The sequence below is a fragment of the Mustelus asterias genome, chromosome 13 (genome assembly GCF_964213995.1).
Source record: "Mustelus asterias chromosome 13, sMusAst1.hap1.1, whole genome shotgun sequence".
Classification (NCBI taxonomy): Eukaryota; Metazoa; Chordata; class Chondrichthyes; order Carcharhiniformes; family Triakidae; genus Mustelus; species Mustelus asterias.
The window spans coordinates 92,539,885-92,557,456 of NC_135813.1; the positions used below are offsets into that span (position 1 = coordinate 92,539,885).

The 17,572-nt window shown below is 46.2% G+C and overlaps 1 protein-coding gene across 5 annotated transcripts in view; it reads right to left on the reverse strand.

Moving 5' to 3' along the window:
* Positions 1-17,572, reverse strand: part of LOC144502880 (unconventional myosin-XVIIIb-like) — a 363,270-nt gene that overhangs the window by 74,275 nt on the left and 271,423 nt on the right. For all 5 annotated transcript variants that reach the window (XM_078227267.1, XM_078227266.1, XM_078227270.1 and 2 more), the window contains 4 exons: positions 13,883-13,996; positions 10,868-10,984; positions 9,758-9,841; positions 6,527-6,664 (listed from right to left, as the gene is read on the reverse strand). In XM_078227267.1, the coding sequence (XP_078083393.1) occupies positions 6,527-6,664; positions 9,758-9,841; positions 10,868-10,984; positions 13,883-13,996 (453 nt within the window). The remainder of the gene's footprint in view (positions 1-6,526; positions 6,665-9,757; positions 9,842-10,867; positions 10,985-13,882; positions 13,997-17,572) is intronic.

The window sequence follows — 17,572 nt, forward strand, 5'->3', positions numbered from 1 at the left end:
TCCAAAGATACACAGGATGGGTGGATTAGTGAAATCAAATTGTCCCTCAGTGTCCAAAGGTGTCCAAGAAGATGGGTTGGCCATGCCAAATTGCCTCTTAATGTCCCAAGATGTGTTGGTTAGGTGGATTGGCCATGTTAAATGCATAGGGTTACGGGGATGGGGCGGAAGGTAAGGCCTGGGTGTGATGCTCTTTTGGAGAGTCGGTGCTGACTCAATGGGCTGAATGGCCTCTTTCTGCACTGTTGGGATTCTATGGTTCAGTACAAGCCAATTTTGGCTTCAGAGTCTGTGCACTGCGTGAGCTATGCCTTTACCTATTAAGCATCAACAGAGCTTAATTTCACCATTTCAGGTAAGGGAGTGAGACACCCTCCCAGCAACTTTTAGAGCTATTCTGTTTTAGAAATTGGCCACAGTGGCTGGGCCCCGAGATGGAGGGGGATCCCAGCAGCTGCAACCAGGCAGGAGGGGTGGGCGTCAGAAGCTGGCCTGAAGCGCTGGTCCTTCAAGCTGTCAGCGGGAGGCCATACCTAAGCAGGTAGCCTCATCTCAGACACCTCATGGTGGCCTGCAGGAGTTCTCCTTGTTTGCCTCTGCGAAACCTCTTCTATCCTCAACTCTGCCTCCAGTAAAATAGTCTCGGGTGGGGAGGGGGGGGGGGGGGGCGTCTGAATGGTGTCAGTGGCATGAACCCACCTCTGTATATCCACTCAAAATACAGCACTGATGCACAGACCACAGGATCCCTTAGCCTAACCTCCCTCTCCCAAGAAGCACAACTTTCAGCTGTTGAGAAACTTGGGAAGCAAATAACCTTTATCCATTATCAACTATTCACAGGGGGGAAATCAAGAGCTAGGGGGCTCCTTAAAAATAAGGGGTCTCCCATTTAAGATAAAGGCAAGGGGATATTTCTTCTCTCTGAGGGTCATTTGTTGCATAGAAACATAGAAACATAGAAAAACTACAGCACAAACAGGCCCTTCGGCCCACAAGCTGTGCCGACATGGAACTCTCTTCCCCACTGAATATGTTGATGACAGAATTGAGGGGGAGGCAGGCAGAATTTTAAGGTTTATTTATTAGCGTCACAAGTAGGCTTATATTCACACCACAATGAAGTTACTGTCAAAATCCCCAAGTCGCCACACTCCGGCGCCTGTTCGGGTAACACTGAGGGAGAATTTAGCCTGGCCAATGCACCCTAACCAGCACATCTTTCAGACTGTGGGAGGAAATCGGAGCGTCCGGAGGAAACCCATGCAGACATGGGGAGAATGTGCAGACTCCACACAGACAGTGACCCAAGCCGGGAATCGAACCCGGGTCCCTGGCGCTGTGAGGCAGCAGTGCTAACCACTGTGCCACCCTGCCACCAGGAAAGTGGAGTTAAGGCCACAGTCAGGTCAGCCAGGAACCTATCGAATGGTAGAGTAGGCTCAATGGGGCTGAATGACCTCATCCTGCTCCTATTTTTCAGGATCTCAATTCCTTGCGAAGGGATTCTCCGACCTCGCCCACAGCTGGGATTCCCGGTCCCGCTGCAGCGAACAGAGATTTGCCCAAATTCCCCGTTCTCGCTGACAATGGATTCTTCCCCAGCTGTTCCTGAGCATTTCCAGCAGTTTGAGTTCCTGTTTCATGTTTCCAGCATCCACAGTGTTCTGTTTTTTTGTGGGTGAGCTGGGTCTATTTCATGTGGAGTAAACTGAGAGGCAACATGATGCGGGTGTTGAAAGTATTCAGGTGACGTGGATGGCATGGGCCTGAGCAAGTTTTAACTGCAAAAGTTGAAAGTCCGTAATGAGGAAGAGTTGCAAGATGGGGCAGCGCGGTGGCACAGTGATTAGCACTGCCGCCTCAGTGGTTAGCACTGCTGCCTCACAGCGCCAGCGACCTGGGTTTGATTCCCAGCTTGGGTCACTGTCTGTGCAGAGTTTGCACATTCTCCCAGGCTGGAATTTTGCCGGTACGCCCGCCCCGCAAGTCTCGCAGAACGGCATTCTCTGTTGGCATCGGGTGGGATCTTACGAGCCCTGGGCGGGCGAGGTGGTAAAATTCCGGTACCCATGTCTGCATGGGTTTCCTCCGGGTGCTCCGGTTTCCTCCCACAGTCCGAAAGACGTGCTGGTTAGGGTGCATTGGCCGTGCTAAATTCTCCCTCAGTGTACCCGAACAGGCGCCGGAGTGTGGCGACTAGGAGATTCTCACAGTAACTTCATTACAGTGTTAATGCGAGCCTACTTGTGACTAATAAATAAACTTTAATCCTCACCCCAGTAATAATGCAAACCTCCAAAATGGGAATGCAATTATCAGCCTGCGGTAACTTCATTACAATGTTAATGTCAGCCTACTTGTGACACCAATAAACTTACAATGATGCGGGTGTGTTTTAGCCGTGAGTCACCATTGTGAACAATGGTTCCAGAAGAGGGAGCCAGAACAAGCTGTAAAGTGGGGGGGGGGGCGGGGGGATTACAATCACACTTCGGTTAAACAGCGAGGAAAGGGCTTTGGAGATGTATCACTGCTGCTCTTATTCCGCATATTAATCTTTTCCAAATGCAACATTGTGGCATAAAGCCAAAACCCATTAAAAATAAACAGAATTATCCGAAAATTGCAAAAAACTGAAGACCGTTTGTCAAACAGCGGGGGGGGTGGGAGGAAGTGTGGCGGGGGGGTGGGGGGCGGGGGCCATTGTCGGTGGGCAGGCAGGGGGGGGTGGGGGGGGGGGGGGGATATGCCTGCAATTTGGCAAGATTAGTAATGCAGCATGGTGATGTAGATAAATAGCCTCTCACTGCATTAACCCACCAGGTAAACTCCATTTCAGATGAAAGCCTAAGATGGATAAAAGGCTTTAAATGATTTAACATCGCTTAGGGCTCAGATAATAATGGAATCAGATTAACGCGGGGACATATTTGATCAGCAAGGAAGCAGATATTTTGTGCTCCTTTCAACTACTGGCAGAACCATTGGGGGGTTATACAAACAGTACCGTATAAACTGGAGAGGCAGTTTCGAATGCACGCAGAGCCAATTTCTGAATGAGTTAAATAACACGCAAAGAAGCAGAAAGAATCATTGGATATGTACGAGAAGGGAAATCATTCAAGGGCCATGGGAAAAGAATGATCAAAATCATAGAATCAGAGAATCATTCTGGGCAGAAGAGGTCCTTCGGCCCATCGAGTCCACAGCGCCACATTAGAATCGCCTGAACTCCCACCTAATCCCATCTGCCAGCACTTGGCCCATAGCCTTGAATGTTATGATGTGCCAAGTGCTCATCCAGATACTTTTTAAAGGATGTGAGGCATCCCGCCTCCACCACCCTCCCAGGCAGTGCATTCCAGACCGTCACCACCCTCTGGGTAAAAAAGTCTTTTCTCCAAATCCCCCCTAAACCTCCTGCACCTCACCTTGAATCTATGTCTCCTCATGACTGGCCCTTCACATAAGGGGAAAAGCTGCTCCTTACCCACACTGTCCATGTCCCTCATATTCTTGTACACCTCAATCAGGTCGCCCCTCAGTCTTCTCTGCTCCAATGAAAACAACCCAAACCTACCCAACCTCTCTTCATAACGTAAATGTTCCATCCCAGGCAGTATCTCCTCTGCATCCCCTCCAGTGCAATCACATCCTTCCTATAATGTGGCGACCAGAACTGCACACTGTACTCCAGCTGTGACCTCACCAAAGTTCTATACAACTCCAAAATAACTGAATAGTGTAACCCAGCAGCCAGCACAGGGACGATGGAATGAATGGTCTCCATGCTGTACCATTCTGTGATCTATGATTCTATGACAGGGCAGCAGAGAATAGCTTTGTTATAGATTGATACTGCTCACCAGAGCACAGCAGCCACATCATTGTCATGCCCTCGTGGGGTAACAAGAAAATATATTGTTTGGAAGATTATAATTAGAACCTGAATTAAATATTGATAATCTGATAACTCAGGCAAGGCAAAAGCTATTAAAATATGAGAGGTAGTAATCACGCAAGGAGTAAGCTGGCGAAAACACCAAGCAACTGAAATAGAGGAAGTGTTCGCACATTGGGAAAATAATTCCAACCATATCATACTCAGGGGCTAAAGCTCAAGCACCATAGATTGCGGCATGTAAGACATATGATCATAATAAGATCATAAAGTATAGGAGCAGAATTAGGCCATTCAGCCCATCGAGTCTTCTCCGCAATTCAATCATGGCTGATAAGTTTCTCAACACGGTTCTCCTGTCTTATCCCCGTAAGGAGGCCCTGTGGCAGGTTGGCACAGTGGTTATCACTGCTGCCTCACAGCACTAGGGACCTGGGTTTGATTCCCGGCTTGGGTCACTGTCTGAGTGTGAGTTTGCACATTCTCCCCGTGTCTGCGTGGATTTCCTCCGGTCGCTCCAGTTTCCTCCCACAGTCCAAAGATGGGCGGGTTAGGTGGATTGACCATGCTAAATTGACCCTTAGTGTCAGGGGGACTAAATTTGAGCAAATGCATGGGGTTATGGGGATAGGATGTGGGTGGGATTATGGTCGATGCAGACACGATGGGCTGAATGGCCTCCTCCTGCACTGTAGGATTCTATGAGTATTTAATGTCTTCGAGAAGATATAAAAGGTGGATCAACCCAACTGTCTGCTCCTGTACCACAACGACATTTGCAGGGTGGGCTTGGAGAGGGAGTACACGGAGTCTGCCAGTACACTCCAGGCCCTTTGTGACTGTTAGGCCCCATGGGGGCCAGGATGCATCATCACTCCCCATTCGCCAGTAATGACATTTTGGTTTAATTAGTTAAGTTTCCTTTTGAGGTATTATTTTTGTTACACTGCCCCAATCTCATTTTTGCTTGATTTATTGATGATCAGTTTTATGAAAAGAGTATAAACAGGGGATGACGGGGGCGCTGGGCTGTCTGGGAGGAGAGCTGTGAGGCTGAACAAAGTCAATGAACTCTCTCGATAAAGAAAAGCTCGGTGTCTCGGTTTTGGCTTCGCCAACCGGCTTGAATCCAATTAACATTTAAAATGCCAGGTCAACTCCAATGCTGCGATCTCTGGTGGATCCACCCAGCAGTTCAGCACAGAAGCAGTGACAGATGTGAGAGATACTTATTGCCTATCATAAATGTAGGGTGGGATTTTATGGCCTCACTCATCCCGAAACTGTAAAATTCCACCCGAAGTCAACGGACCTTTCCATGGTCCACCCCTCGCCCGCTCCGATTCCCGTGGCGGGCGGGACGACAAAATTCTGCCCGTAAAGCTTTCAGCAAAAGGAAAAATCTCCAGGCTGTACGTCACGTACAAAACTAGGAGAAATGTGAATGTGTCTTCGTGGAAAAGAAAACCTGCAGTCAACATAACCGCCCCCAAGAGGAGGAACCACTGTGGCACAGTGGTTAGCATTGTTGCCTCACCGGGTGCTCTGGTTTCCTCCCACAGTCCAAAGATCATGGAATCATAGAAATCATAGAAACCCGACAGTGCAGAAGAAGGCCATTCGGCCCATCAAGTCTGCACCGACCACAATCCCAACCAGGTTCCATCCCCATAACTCCACATATTTACCCTGTTAATCCCCCTGACACCAAGGTCAATTTAGCATGGCCAATCAACCTAACTCACACATCTTTGGACTGTGGGAGGAAACTGGAGCACCCGGAGGAAACGCGCGCAGACACGGTGAGAACGTGCAAACTCCACACGGACAGTGACCTGAGGGCGGAATTGAACCTGGGTCCCTGGCGCTGTGAGGCAGCAGTGCGGGTTAGGCGTGCAGGTTAGGTGGATTGGCCATACTAAATTCCCCCTTAGTGTCAGGGGATTAGCAGGGTAAATATGTGGGGTTATGGGAATAGGGCCTTGGTGGGATTGTGGTCGGTGCAGACTCGATGGGTCGAATAGCCTCCTTCTGCATTGTAGGGATTCTATGCTTCCATGCTGAGTGCAGATTAGATGTGGGGGTTAGGTGGATTGGCCATGTTAAATTGCCCTTAGTGTCAGGGGGATTAGCAGGGTAAATATGTGGGGTTATGGGGATAGGGCCTGGGTGGAATTGTTTTCAGTGCAGGCTCGATGGGCCGAATGGCCTCGTTCTGTACTGTAGAGATTCTACGATTAAAATTGCTATAGGTTGGATGTTTACACTCATTCAAATATCATCTCCTTGATTAATTATTTACATTGCATATTATTGATTTGCAACTTTACCTCATAACTAGATGAAACAACATTCCCCTTTCACAGAAGCCGTGTAATAAATGCTCCCGAAATATGGTCAGAAATTCAGCCTCTGTTTTTTTAAGGTGTCGATATTCACCTGAATCCATTCTACTGCGAAAATTCCTGAGAGTACTGGGAATTATAATTCCTGATTCCACTGCAGGAACCTAAATCAAACAGTCTGGATTTGCAAGAGATATCTCGGCAGATTTAGGGATTCAAATGGCATCTGGAAGGATAAGAAAGGGATTCAGAATGAAACAAAAAGACAAAGGTCTACCTCAAATCTCTTCAGCTGCGCCCTCTGGAACTCCAGCTTGTTCTCGAGATCACAGATGACAGCTTCCTGACGGCTTACGATTCCACGCTCCACCATCGAGTGTTCCATATACTCAATCCTTTTCTGAGCAACCTGCAACTGTATATTTGAGAAGATTAATTACGCATAGAGGGATTAAGTTTCACATTTCACAGATAATGGCAAAGGGGGTGATATGACTCCTCATAACTTTGCAAGGAATGGACTATAACACATATCTGTAATTGTCAACTTTTTGCCAGAGGTGCAGATACACCTTTTTTCCTAATTAAGTTAGTTAATTCCACTTTGGAGGGTGGAAAAGTAGCATCATTACCATGACAATGCATGCTGCAAATGGGTATTTTGATAAGCCACTTTTGTGTATTGTTATCCTATATTGTGCATTCTTTTTATTTAAGTCCAATAAAGACATCTAAATATAAGCATATTGACCACTTCCATAGAATCCATAGAATCCCTACAGTACAGAAGGAGGCCATTCGGCCCATCGAGTCTGTAACCGACCATGATCCCACCCAGGCCCTATCCCCATAACCCCATGCATTTACCCTGCTAATCCCCCGACACTAGGGTTAATTTAGCAAGGTCAATCAACCTAACTCACACATCTTTGGAGTGTGGGAGGAAACTGGAGCACCCGGAGGAAACCCACACAGACACGGGGAGAATGTGCAAACTCCACTCAGACAGTGACCCGAGGCTGGAATTGAACCTGGGTCCTCGGCGCTGTGAGGCAGCAGTGCTCACCACTGTGCCACCGTGCCGCCCCTCACTGATAATTATACATTTAAAAAGTACAATCGGCCCAAATTCAGTTCAATTCTAATTGGCTTCAGCCAATATGAACCATCTACAAGATGCACTGCAGGAATTCACCAAGGCTCCTGAGGCAGTACCTTCCAAACCCACGACCGCTACCATCTGGAAGGACAGGGGCAACAGATACCTGGGAACACCACCACCTGGATGTTCCCCTCCAAGCCACTCACCATCCTGACTTGGAAATATATCACTGTTCCTTCTCTGTCCTTGGGTCAAAATCCTGGAATTCCCTCCCTAACAGCATTGTGGGTGTACCTACACCTCGGGGAATGCAGCGTTTCGAGAAGGCAGCTCACCACCACCTTCTCAAGGGCAACTAGCGATGGGCAATAAATGCCGGCCCAGCCAATGGAACCCCCCCTCCATTGAATGAATTTTTTAAAAATAACAAGATCACAATCACAAATGGAAGTCCAATAGCAGTTACTTATCTGAGTTAGGCAGAGTGGAAAATTTAGGTTATTTCAGTATTACCCTGAATTCTGTTGAGAACCACAATCCGAGCAGAGAGCTGGGAGACCACTATCAAAAACTCTAAAATGTTACAATAGCGAGTGCTTGGGCAAGTGATGGGATAACAGGGTGGCACAGTGGTTAGCACTGCTGCCTCACAGCACCAGGGACCCGGATTCGATTCCGGCCTCGGGTCACTGTCTGTGTGGAGTTTGCACATTCTCCCCGTGTCTGCGTGGGTTTCTTCCGGATGCTCCAGTTTCCTCCCACAGTCCAAAGATGAGTAGGTTAGGTGGATTGGCCGTGCTAAATTGCCCCTTGGTGTCGTCCCAAGATATGTAGTTAGGGGGATTAGTGGGGTAAGTGCATGGGGTTACAGGAAAGGGCCTGGCTGGGATACTCTGTCGGAGAGTCAGTGCAAACTCTATGGGCGGAATTTTCCCGTCCCGCCTGCCATAGGGATCGTAGTGAGCGAGGGGCAGACCATGCAAAGGTCCATTGACCCCGGGTGGTTTTTCCGATCTTGGGGCGAGCGCAGCTGTAAGATCCCTACCAGATGGGCCAAATGGCCTCCTGTAGGGAATCTATGATTCTTCTATAATTCTAAGTCTTAATTTCTGTCTTGCAGTGAGGAGTTGACAAGTGATTCTTTCCTTTGTGCTGTGAAGCAGTGTTGCAAAGCAAGAGAGAAAGAGAGGGAATGAACCACTAAATTCACTCCCCAGCAAACTTTCGGAGCATCAGGAATCACAATGGCAGCTCCAGAAACCATAGAGGAAGCTATTTGCCAAGACCCACTGTTGCGAGGAAGGTAAACATTATTACAGTCACCACATTAGGGACTAATTGGCCGCGTGTTGAATCTACCTGGACTTCAGGCAGATGCAGTGTTCTACTGGAGGGTTTACCTCAACTCAGAGATGAAATTAGCTGACATCTGTGCGTGAGTCAGAAGTGAATGATCAAGAGAATATTCCGTGAGAGGGAACAAAAATTATAATGAAGATTTGGGAACTGGATTCCCTCAGAAGTAGAGGCTTGAAAAAAAAAAAGATCCATTGATGAGTAAGATTACGGCTTGGATTTTAATGAACATTCAACAATAATTATTTTCGTCTTCTTCAGATGGATCAAAAATTTCAGCATCAAATATCCATGCTTTTACAGGGAATTTGTAAGGGCATTTCTTTGAGAATTGGTGTTTTAAAATGAAACTGTTGTTGACTTGGTCCACTTTAAGTTTAAGGTGCTGGGGGGTAGGTACAGAGGAGATGTCAGGGGTAAGTGTTTCACTCAGAGGGTGGTGGGTGAGTGGAATCGGCTGACGTCGGTGGTGGTGGAGGCAAACTCGTTGGGGTCTTTTAAGAGACTTCTGGATGAGTACATGGGATTTAATGGGATTGAGGGCTATAGATAGGCCTAGAGGTAGGGATATGATCAGCGCAACTTGTGGGCCGAAGGGCCTGTTTGTGCTGTGGCTTTCTATGTTCTAAGTAATTCCTTTGCCCTTTTCAGCCCCTAACCGTGTGTCATTTAATGGCTCATTAAAAAGGTTGAAGATGTGTCCCAATTTTACCGGTTTAAAAAAAAACACCTCAACACTAATGCGGTCATGAATAGTGACATTGGTTTTTGCCCTTAATAATGCATTAATCTTTGATCTTTGGAGACGTTAACTTCCTGCTAGAATATCAAAATAATGTGCAGCTCACTGTAAGGTCTATCCATTACTGTAGCGCAAAGGTTACATGCAATTGTACAAATTTTCACAGTGCAGGTACAGGAGGCAGAACAGCTACTAAGTCTACGTGTGCTCTTAGACTCAGAAAGAAATGCTCACAACTGATCTCAGAATTAAATTCATTAACCTGAAACCAACCCTGACGTCACAGATGTTGGCATTAAACCTCCTACCTTTTCTTCGAAACTTTGTTTTTCCCTTGTAGCTTCTTCCAACTGACGTTGCAGCTCCTGTATCTGTGCAATGTCATTGGACGACTAGTGGTGAAGAATGAAGGGAGTTAGAATTTGATAAATCAAACAAAAATTAATATCAAAGTCACGTTTAATATGCATGAAACTGCAAGGTCTCTCCTGAAGAAGATTTTGTCATTGGAAATATTTTCAGTGCAAGAAACTTGCATGCGGCAAACCTGGACAATATTCAGGCTTGGGCTGAATTCCAAACATACTCCCTACAAGAAATATGATGTAAATGTTTTTCTTAAAGGCACAGCGTCATCACAAAAGCTGCATTTATTTTTTCCCTCTATGAAGCACCCAGAGGAAAAGCACGCAGATACAAGGTGAATGTGCAAACTCCACACAAACAGTCACCTGAGGTCAGAATTGAACCCGGGTCCCTGGCGCTATGAGTGCTAACCACTGTGCTCCCGTGCTGCTCTAAATTGCGAATCATATTTGTACAGTTTTGGCCTCCTTACTGAAGAAAGACTGTAAATGCGTTAGAAATAGTTCAGCGAGGGTTCGCCTGACTGATGCTTGGAATGGGGAGAGAGTTATGAGGAAAGGTTGGTGCACTAAATCGAGGGCAACTCGATGTGGCTCAAAGTAACAAAGCATTTATTGCCAACGATAAAGAGGCATTTACAATAAAGGTTCAGACAGAATAAACTATGCGATTGTACAACTCTCCTCCCTGCCTCCCAGTGAGGATCTCCCCGTGTCTGCGTGGGTTTCCTCCAGGTGCTCCAGTCTCCTCCCACAGTCTGAAAGATATGCTGGTTTGGTGCATTGGCACCAAGTTCTCCCTCAGTGTACCCGAACAGGCGCCAGAGTGTGGTGACTGAGGGATTTTCACAGTAACTTCATTGCAGTGTTAATGTAAGCCTACTTGTGACTAATAAATAAACTTAACTTAAATTCAAAGAAAATGACTTTAAGACATTTCTAGATTTTATATAATTAACATGAGTCAAAGCTCCAAAGGAAACACGTTCACCACTTGAGTATTTATCAATGTTAAGGGTCACCCAGCACAGATAGACGAAGGAGTCTGCTTACCTGAGCAATGAGATCCTTGTGTTTCTTCATAAGTCCATTCAGGTCCTCCTGGTCTTCCTCAAGACGTTTCAACAGATCAGCCTTTTCGTGCTCCAGTTGGTATAGCTGCTCATCAGCCTGCCACCAAACAGATAGAAATCTCACTGAAGGACAGACTAACTCAACTTTAAAATCTTCCATTATCTCCCTCTGCCTCTGCATGCCTGGCTGAACCAGACACCATACGCACCGCATCCGGGACCTTTCCTCAAATCCACCTATTTGAGCCGTTCCCCGCTCTGCCACTTCAGTTATATTGTTCGATTGGGAGCATCTGGAAAATGGGCGACTAACAATTCCTCCCTCCGACTGATCTACAAAACAGGTGAGGTTCCGCCGCCTGGGACTGAGCCTTTGGAATGTTCCAATAACGAGTGAAATCTTGTGCTCTTGCTGGTGGTGAGCTTGGATGTGAAGATGTCATACGTTTCGGTAGATGGCGACGTATGCAAATCATGCCCTCTTCACGCTTCCGGCCAAATTAAGTTTTGCACAGGAAGGCCCATGGTTGACCCTCCTGCCCCACCAACAATTGAGGCCCTCAAGTGGCCAATTAAGGATCTCCTGGCCTCATTCTGCCGCTGCTGGGATTAACCCAACTTCAGGTGGGCCTGTCACCAAGAAATGAAGCTAAGCGCAAGGCCCCACAAACCGTAAATCTGCCTGATTCCAGGACAGTCTGAAGTGAAAGTAAAAGGAAAAGCAAGTGTGGTCAGAAGCTTAGTTGAGGCGAATCGGGGTAATGAGTTGGGGGTCAGGTGTATGACGCTGACCCCCAAAGGTCAGAGTTTGGGGGTGGGAGTTTCAAAGATCAGGGGCTAGAGGAGGTCAGGATGGTGAAGGAGGTTAGGCAGTGAGGGGGGAAGAATTCTCTAACCTTCTCTAATGTGTTATGAAAGGCGGTAGTGGGTAAAAAGATGCCAAGGAACGATGTTTATGGAAATTGTTAAACGGATGAAATTAAAGCTGAGCTGAAGGGAATGGCATGACTCGAGGCGTGTGTGTGTGTTTGTTTACGGGGGGGGGTGAAATACACCCGTGGGCAGCACGGTGGCACTGTGGTTAGCAGTACTGCCTTACAGCGCTGGGAACCCGGGTTCAATTCTGGCCTCGGGTCACTGTCTGTGTGGAGTTTGCACTTTCTCCCAGTGTCTGCATAGGTTTCCTCCGGGTGCTCCAGTTTCCTCCAAAGATGTGCAAGGTAGGTTGATTGGCCATGCCAAATTGACGCTTAGTGTCAGGGAGATTAGCAGGGTAAATATATGGGGTTATAGCGATAGGGTCTGGGTAGGATTGTTGTCGGTGCAGGTTCGATGGGCCGAATGGCCTCTTTCTGTGTCGCAGGGATTCTATGAAAACGGTCACCAGAGGGGAAAAAACAGGTCGAGTAGCCCCCAGATTGTGAGTTAAACCCGTGGTACAGACACAAGAATTATCTCGTCCTGTGCTGCATCATTCTATCATTATATAATAGAATACCTACAGTACAGAAGGAGGTCATTGAGCTTGCACTGACAATAATCTCACCCTATCCCCGCAACCCCATATATTCACCCTGCTATCCCCTCCGAAACCTGGGTCAATTTAGCATGGCCAATCAACCTAACCTGCACATCTTTGGGCTGTTGGAGGAAACTGGAGCACCCGGAGGAAACCCACACAGACACGGGGAGAACATGCAAACTCCAGTGACCCAAACTGGGAATCGAACCCAGGTCCCTGGCGCTGTGAGGCAGCAGTGCTCACCACTGTGCCACAAGGCAAGATGAGTGAAAGCATCAGAAAATGGTGATCACAGACGACGCGATTCCTTTTATTTCTAAATGATAAAGGATAATTCTTTTTGATGTTGTGATGAGAAGCTTAGTGAGGATAGATCGAGGTGCATGCATTTGATGTGCCAGCTTTAATGGTGAGCGGCGCGCAGACAAGACGAGGTAATACATCAGACAAACGCAAAACAGAAGCAGAAAGTAAAACAGAGCAAAACGGATCTGAGCGGAACATTTCAGATATTCTTATCTGTTTCTTTTCCCCGGGAATGACAATCCTTTGACTTCCTGAAGTATAGGCAGGGATAAGGATCAAAAAGACAGGAAGAGATTGTCAAGTATGACTGAAGGGGCTTTCAATTCACCATAGCCAGAGTTAATGAGGCAGCTTTAATTCACATGGGGAATTAAGCGTTGCTTTGATTTTTTTTGTTCATTTCCCACAGTGTGCAGAACGGCAATGCCTGTTTTAAGATGAAGTTATTTAAGTGCTAACTCTCTAATCCTCTGACGCTGGGCATTCTACCCAGTTAATAAATGTAAGTATGCCAATCATACGATAGAAGCCTTGGGTAAGACAGCTTATAATTTGCTCATGATAATTACTTTGCGAGGAGCATCCTGACGTGCTGCTTTAATGGTCGTGAAACCCAATGAAAGTTTGAGGTTAAATAAGCAGCAGTTGGACAAAGAGGAGAATCATCTGCTGAGGATATGCAGAATCGCAAGTAACTACAAAAGGTCGTGAACAAAGCCTAGTCCATCACGCAAACCAGCCTCCCATCCATTGGCTGCATCTACACTTCCTGCTGCCTCGGAAAAGCAGCTAGCGTAATCAAGGACCCCACCCACCCTGGACATTCTGTCTTCCACCTTCTTCTGTTGGGAAAAAGATACAAAAGTCTGAGGTCAGGTACCAACCAACTCAAGGATAGCTTCTTCCCTGCTGCCATCAGACTTTTGAATGGGCCGATCATATATTAAGCTGATCTTTCTCTACGCCCTAGCTGTGACTGTAACATTACATTCTGCACCCTCTCCCTTCCTTCACCCTTATGTACTCTATGAAAGGTATGCTTTGTCTGTATAGCGTGCAAGAAACAATACTTTTCAGTGTATCCCAATACATGTGACAAAAATACATCAAACCAAAAGGAAACTGGCCATTGGACTGGAGGCAGAGTCAAGCAATATTTGTCCTTACCGTATTCTTGTTTCTCTGAATGTTTTCGAACTGAACATGAAGGTTTTCCAACTCCTGCATTGTGGATTTGTAAATCTTCTCTGTCTCGGCACAATGAGTCTTGCTTTCTTCCAACTGTTGGAGGCAAGAGAGAAAGAGTCTCTTTGAGTCACAACTGGACCAGCCTACAAATGGATTTTTAACCACAAGAAGTTCTTTACTGCCCCTTTTGATATTTAAATGGCACATCAGCGCACCAGCTTTATTCTGCTGAAAAATCTCTGGATGCAAGGATTCCCCACCTCCCATACTGCCAGCTGAACCATCTGGAAAAAACTCCAGAAAGAGAAATATCTGCATGCACATATAGAACAGAATAAGCCTGTTCATTGGGTAGACCGTCTACAATGGATTCAACCTCACACATTTAATAACCTGGAGGAAATTTCCACAAATACTCCTTGTTATCAAAGATCACTGAGAGAAACACCAGCAGATCGCTCCATTTGGAAATCTCTGTTGTTCGACCTTGGCCCTCTCTCCACATGGATCTGTTCCCAAAAAAGTACCAACACGGAAACTATCATATCCCACTGAGTATTTGATGATTTCAGTCAATGCTCTGACCTCAAAATACATTCTCAACCAGAATTTTGGTTCCTTATGTAGTATAATGGTCGAGCACATTTCGGGGATTCCATACAGTTCCACCCACATAGTGATGTAAAGGATCACATGATCCACACCTAGTGTTGGACAAAGCCATGTGCGCAAGCAAGCATGGAGGCAGCTCTTAGCTTGAACCCTCTACTGTATATATGTACATAGCTGGTGTAGGTAATAAATATGGGCAATTAAGTTACTTAAGACGACAGAGATTTCATTAAGACCTACCAAACAGTATCCGACACCCTACAAATACCTTACTAAAGAATTTATTCATCTGAGACTCGAAAGCTTTGCCGACAGTTTGTTTCACATATCGACTTTTGCTCTGTGGGAAAAATGTCTGTTCTAACCACAAGACTTGCCTCAGGCCAATTAATCTTAAACCCATGACTTTGATTTCTGGGCTCACATCCTAACCCAAGAAGCCAAGCCATCGCTATGAGGTTGGAAAGCCTGGAGAGTAAAGCTACTCTGGTCCACAGCATATGTTAATAAACTCAAATCCCGGTACTTATGTGATAAAAGTAGTTACCATCTTGATTACCCCTATTTATGTTAGAATACTTATTCAGAATTCTCATTGGCACCATCATACCTGACAGTCCAGAAAGGATGGGGTGGACTTTGACAGCGAACTGTTACTGCTAGCCATCATGAGAACTTTGAAACTGACTGCAGGTGAGGAAATCAAAAGAAAAACAGAAAATGCTGGAAAACCTCAGCAGGTCTGGCAGCATCTGTGGAGAGAGATTAGAGCTATGGGCGGCACGGTAGCACAGTGGTCAGCACTGCTGCTTCACAGCTCCAGGGACCTGGGTTTGAATCCCGGCTCGGGTCGCTGTCTGTGCGGAGTTTGCACATTCTCCCTGTGTCTGGTGGGTTTCCTCTAGGTGCTCCAGTTTCCTCCCACAGTCCAAAGATGTGCAGGCTAGGTTGATTGGCCATTCTAAATTGCCCCTTAGTGATCCGGGATGCATAGGTTAGAGGGGTTAGTGGGTAAATTTGTAGGGATATGTGGATAGGGCCTGGGTGGGATTGTGGTTGGTGCAGACTCGATGGGTCGAATGGCCTCTTTCTGCACTGTATGATTCTATGATTCGAACATTTTGAGTCTGGTCCACACTCGAAACGTTGGCTCTATTCTCTCTCCACAGATACAGTCAGACCTGCTGGGATTTTCCAGCAGTTTTCTGTTTTTGTTTCGGATTCCAGCATCCGCAGTATTTTGCTTTTATGCAACTTCAGGATGTTGGGCCTGTGCAGCTCAACAGGGAAATGCTGAAGTTGTATTCAGTCACCCAGGGCTCTGACACAGGCTGCATTGTGTATCCCCCTCCCTCTCAGCGAGAAATACACCTTCCCTGCGATCACAGTGCATCCAGAAACCTTTCAAACAAAATTACATCTTGTTCAATCTGGTGTATCTGGGTTTTTAACTGCAAAATAGGATTATTACTATTTGAAGAATGACAGAACTGGCCTTGATAAGAATTTTACAGTTGTGAAACATGGAAAAATAGAAGATAGGAGGGAGCCATTTGGCCCTTCGAGCCTGCTCCGCCATTCATCACGATCATGGCTGATCGTCCAACTCAATAGCCTAATCCTTCTTTCTCCCATAACGTTTGATTCCATTCGCCCCAATTGCTATCTAGCCGTCTCTTGAATACATTCAATGTCTTGACAATGTTGAAGTGTTGTTGTCTAATTAATTTGTATTTTTTAAAAGTTAAACTTTTAAATTAATAATCTGAAAAAAACTTATTTTAGAATACTTTAACTTCTATCTTTGAGCCACGTTGTATGTCCCAAATCTTTTATTTGCTTCATGTAAAAATGTTTAAAGGTGATTTTATTTTTGTGTTTTTCCTTTCCTGTTTGGCTGTCTGTGAAAATCCTTTAAATTGATTGGCTGCTGGGAGAGCTCGATGACATCACTGCAGCTCCAGATTGGGAGGCGCCAGTATAGAATGCTGCAAACAATGCCAGTGTCATTGCAGGGGGATCGAGTTCATGTTCTCACAGCAGAGATCATAAGATCTCCCAGTGGGACTTACGTGTAGGTTATAGGCGACTGCCCTCCCTTCACTGCTGATCACTAACTCTGAGCCATGAGGTTTTAACTAGATTAAGAGAAAAGTGCATTGAAAATGGAAGCTCTGGAACAGATACTGTTATAGCAGGTCCAAACTTTCCATTTCAGTCAGCACACAGACAGGGGGGATACGATTCAGCTTGACTGGAGACTCCTCATGACATTCGTGCCAACCTTTTAAACATGCACTCAACAACTTTGACACAATCCAGGACGAAGCAACCTTCCTGATTGGTACCCCATCCACCACCTCCAACATTCACTCCCTTCGCCACTGAATCACAGTAGCAACCGTGTGTACCGTCTACAAGATGCACTACAAGTAATTCACAGAGGCTCCTTCGACAGCACCTTCCAAACCCATGACCTCTCCCACCTGGAAGGTACAAGAGCAGCAGATGCACGGCAAAAGCACCACCAGCAAGTTCTCCTCCCAACCACACGCCATCCTGACTTGGAGATATATCACCGTTCCTTCACTGTCACTGGGTCAAAATCCTGGGTCTCCCTTGTGTATCTGTACCACAGTTCAAGAAGGTGTCTCACCATGACCATCTCAAGGGCAACTCAGGATGGGCAATAAATTTTGGCCTATCCAGTATGCCTACATCCTGTGGGAGAATATTCTTTTAAAAGTAGGGAAGAATTTGTGGACCCAAAAGAACAGAACTAAATACTTTCTGAATTATGACAATGGAAATCCAAAGGGACTTGGTAGGGGACTGGGGGGATGGAAGGGTCCATATACAACAGTAATTAAAATGTTATAAAAAGGTACACAAAATAATCATAAAAGCTAATGCACCACAGGCCGCATATAAAGGACTCTGGTGAGGAGAAATTTCTTAACCCAGAGGGTAGTGAATGTGTGGAATTTACCACCACAGAAAGTAGTTGAGGCCAAAATGTTGTCTGATTTCAAGAAGAAATTAGATCTAGCTCTTGGG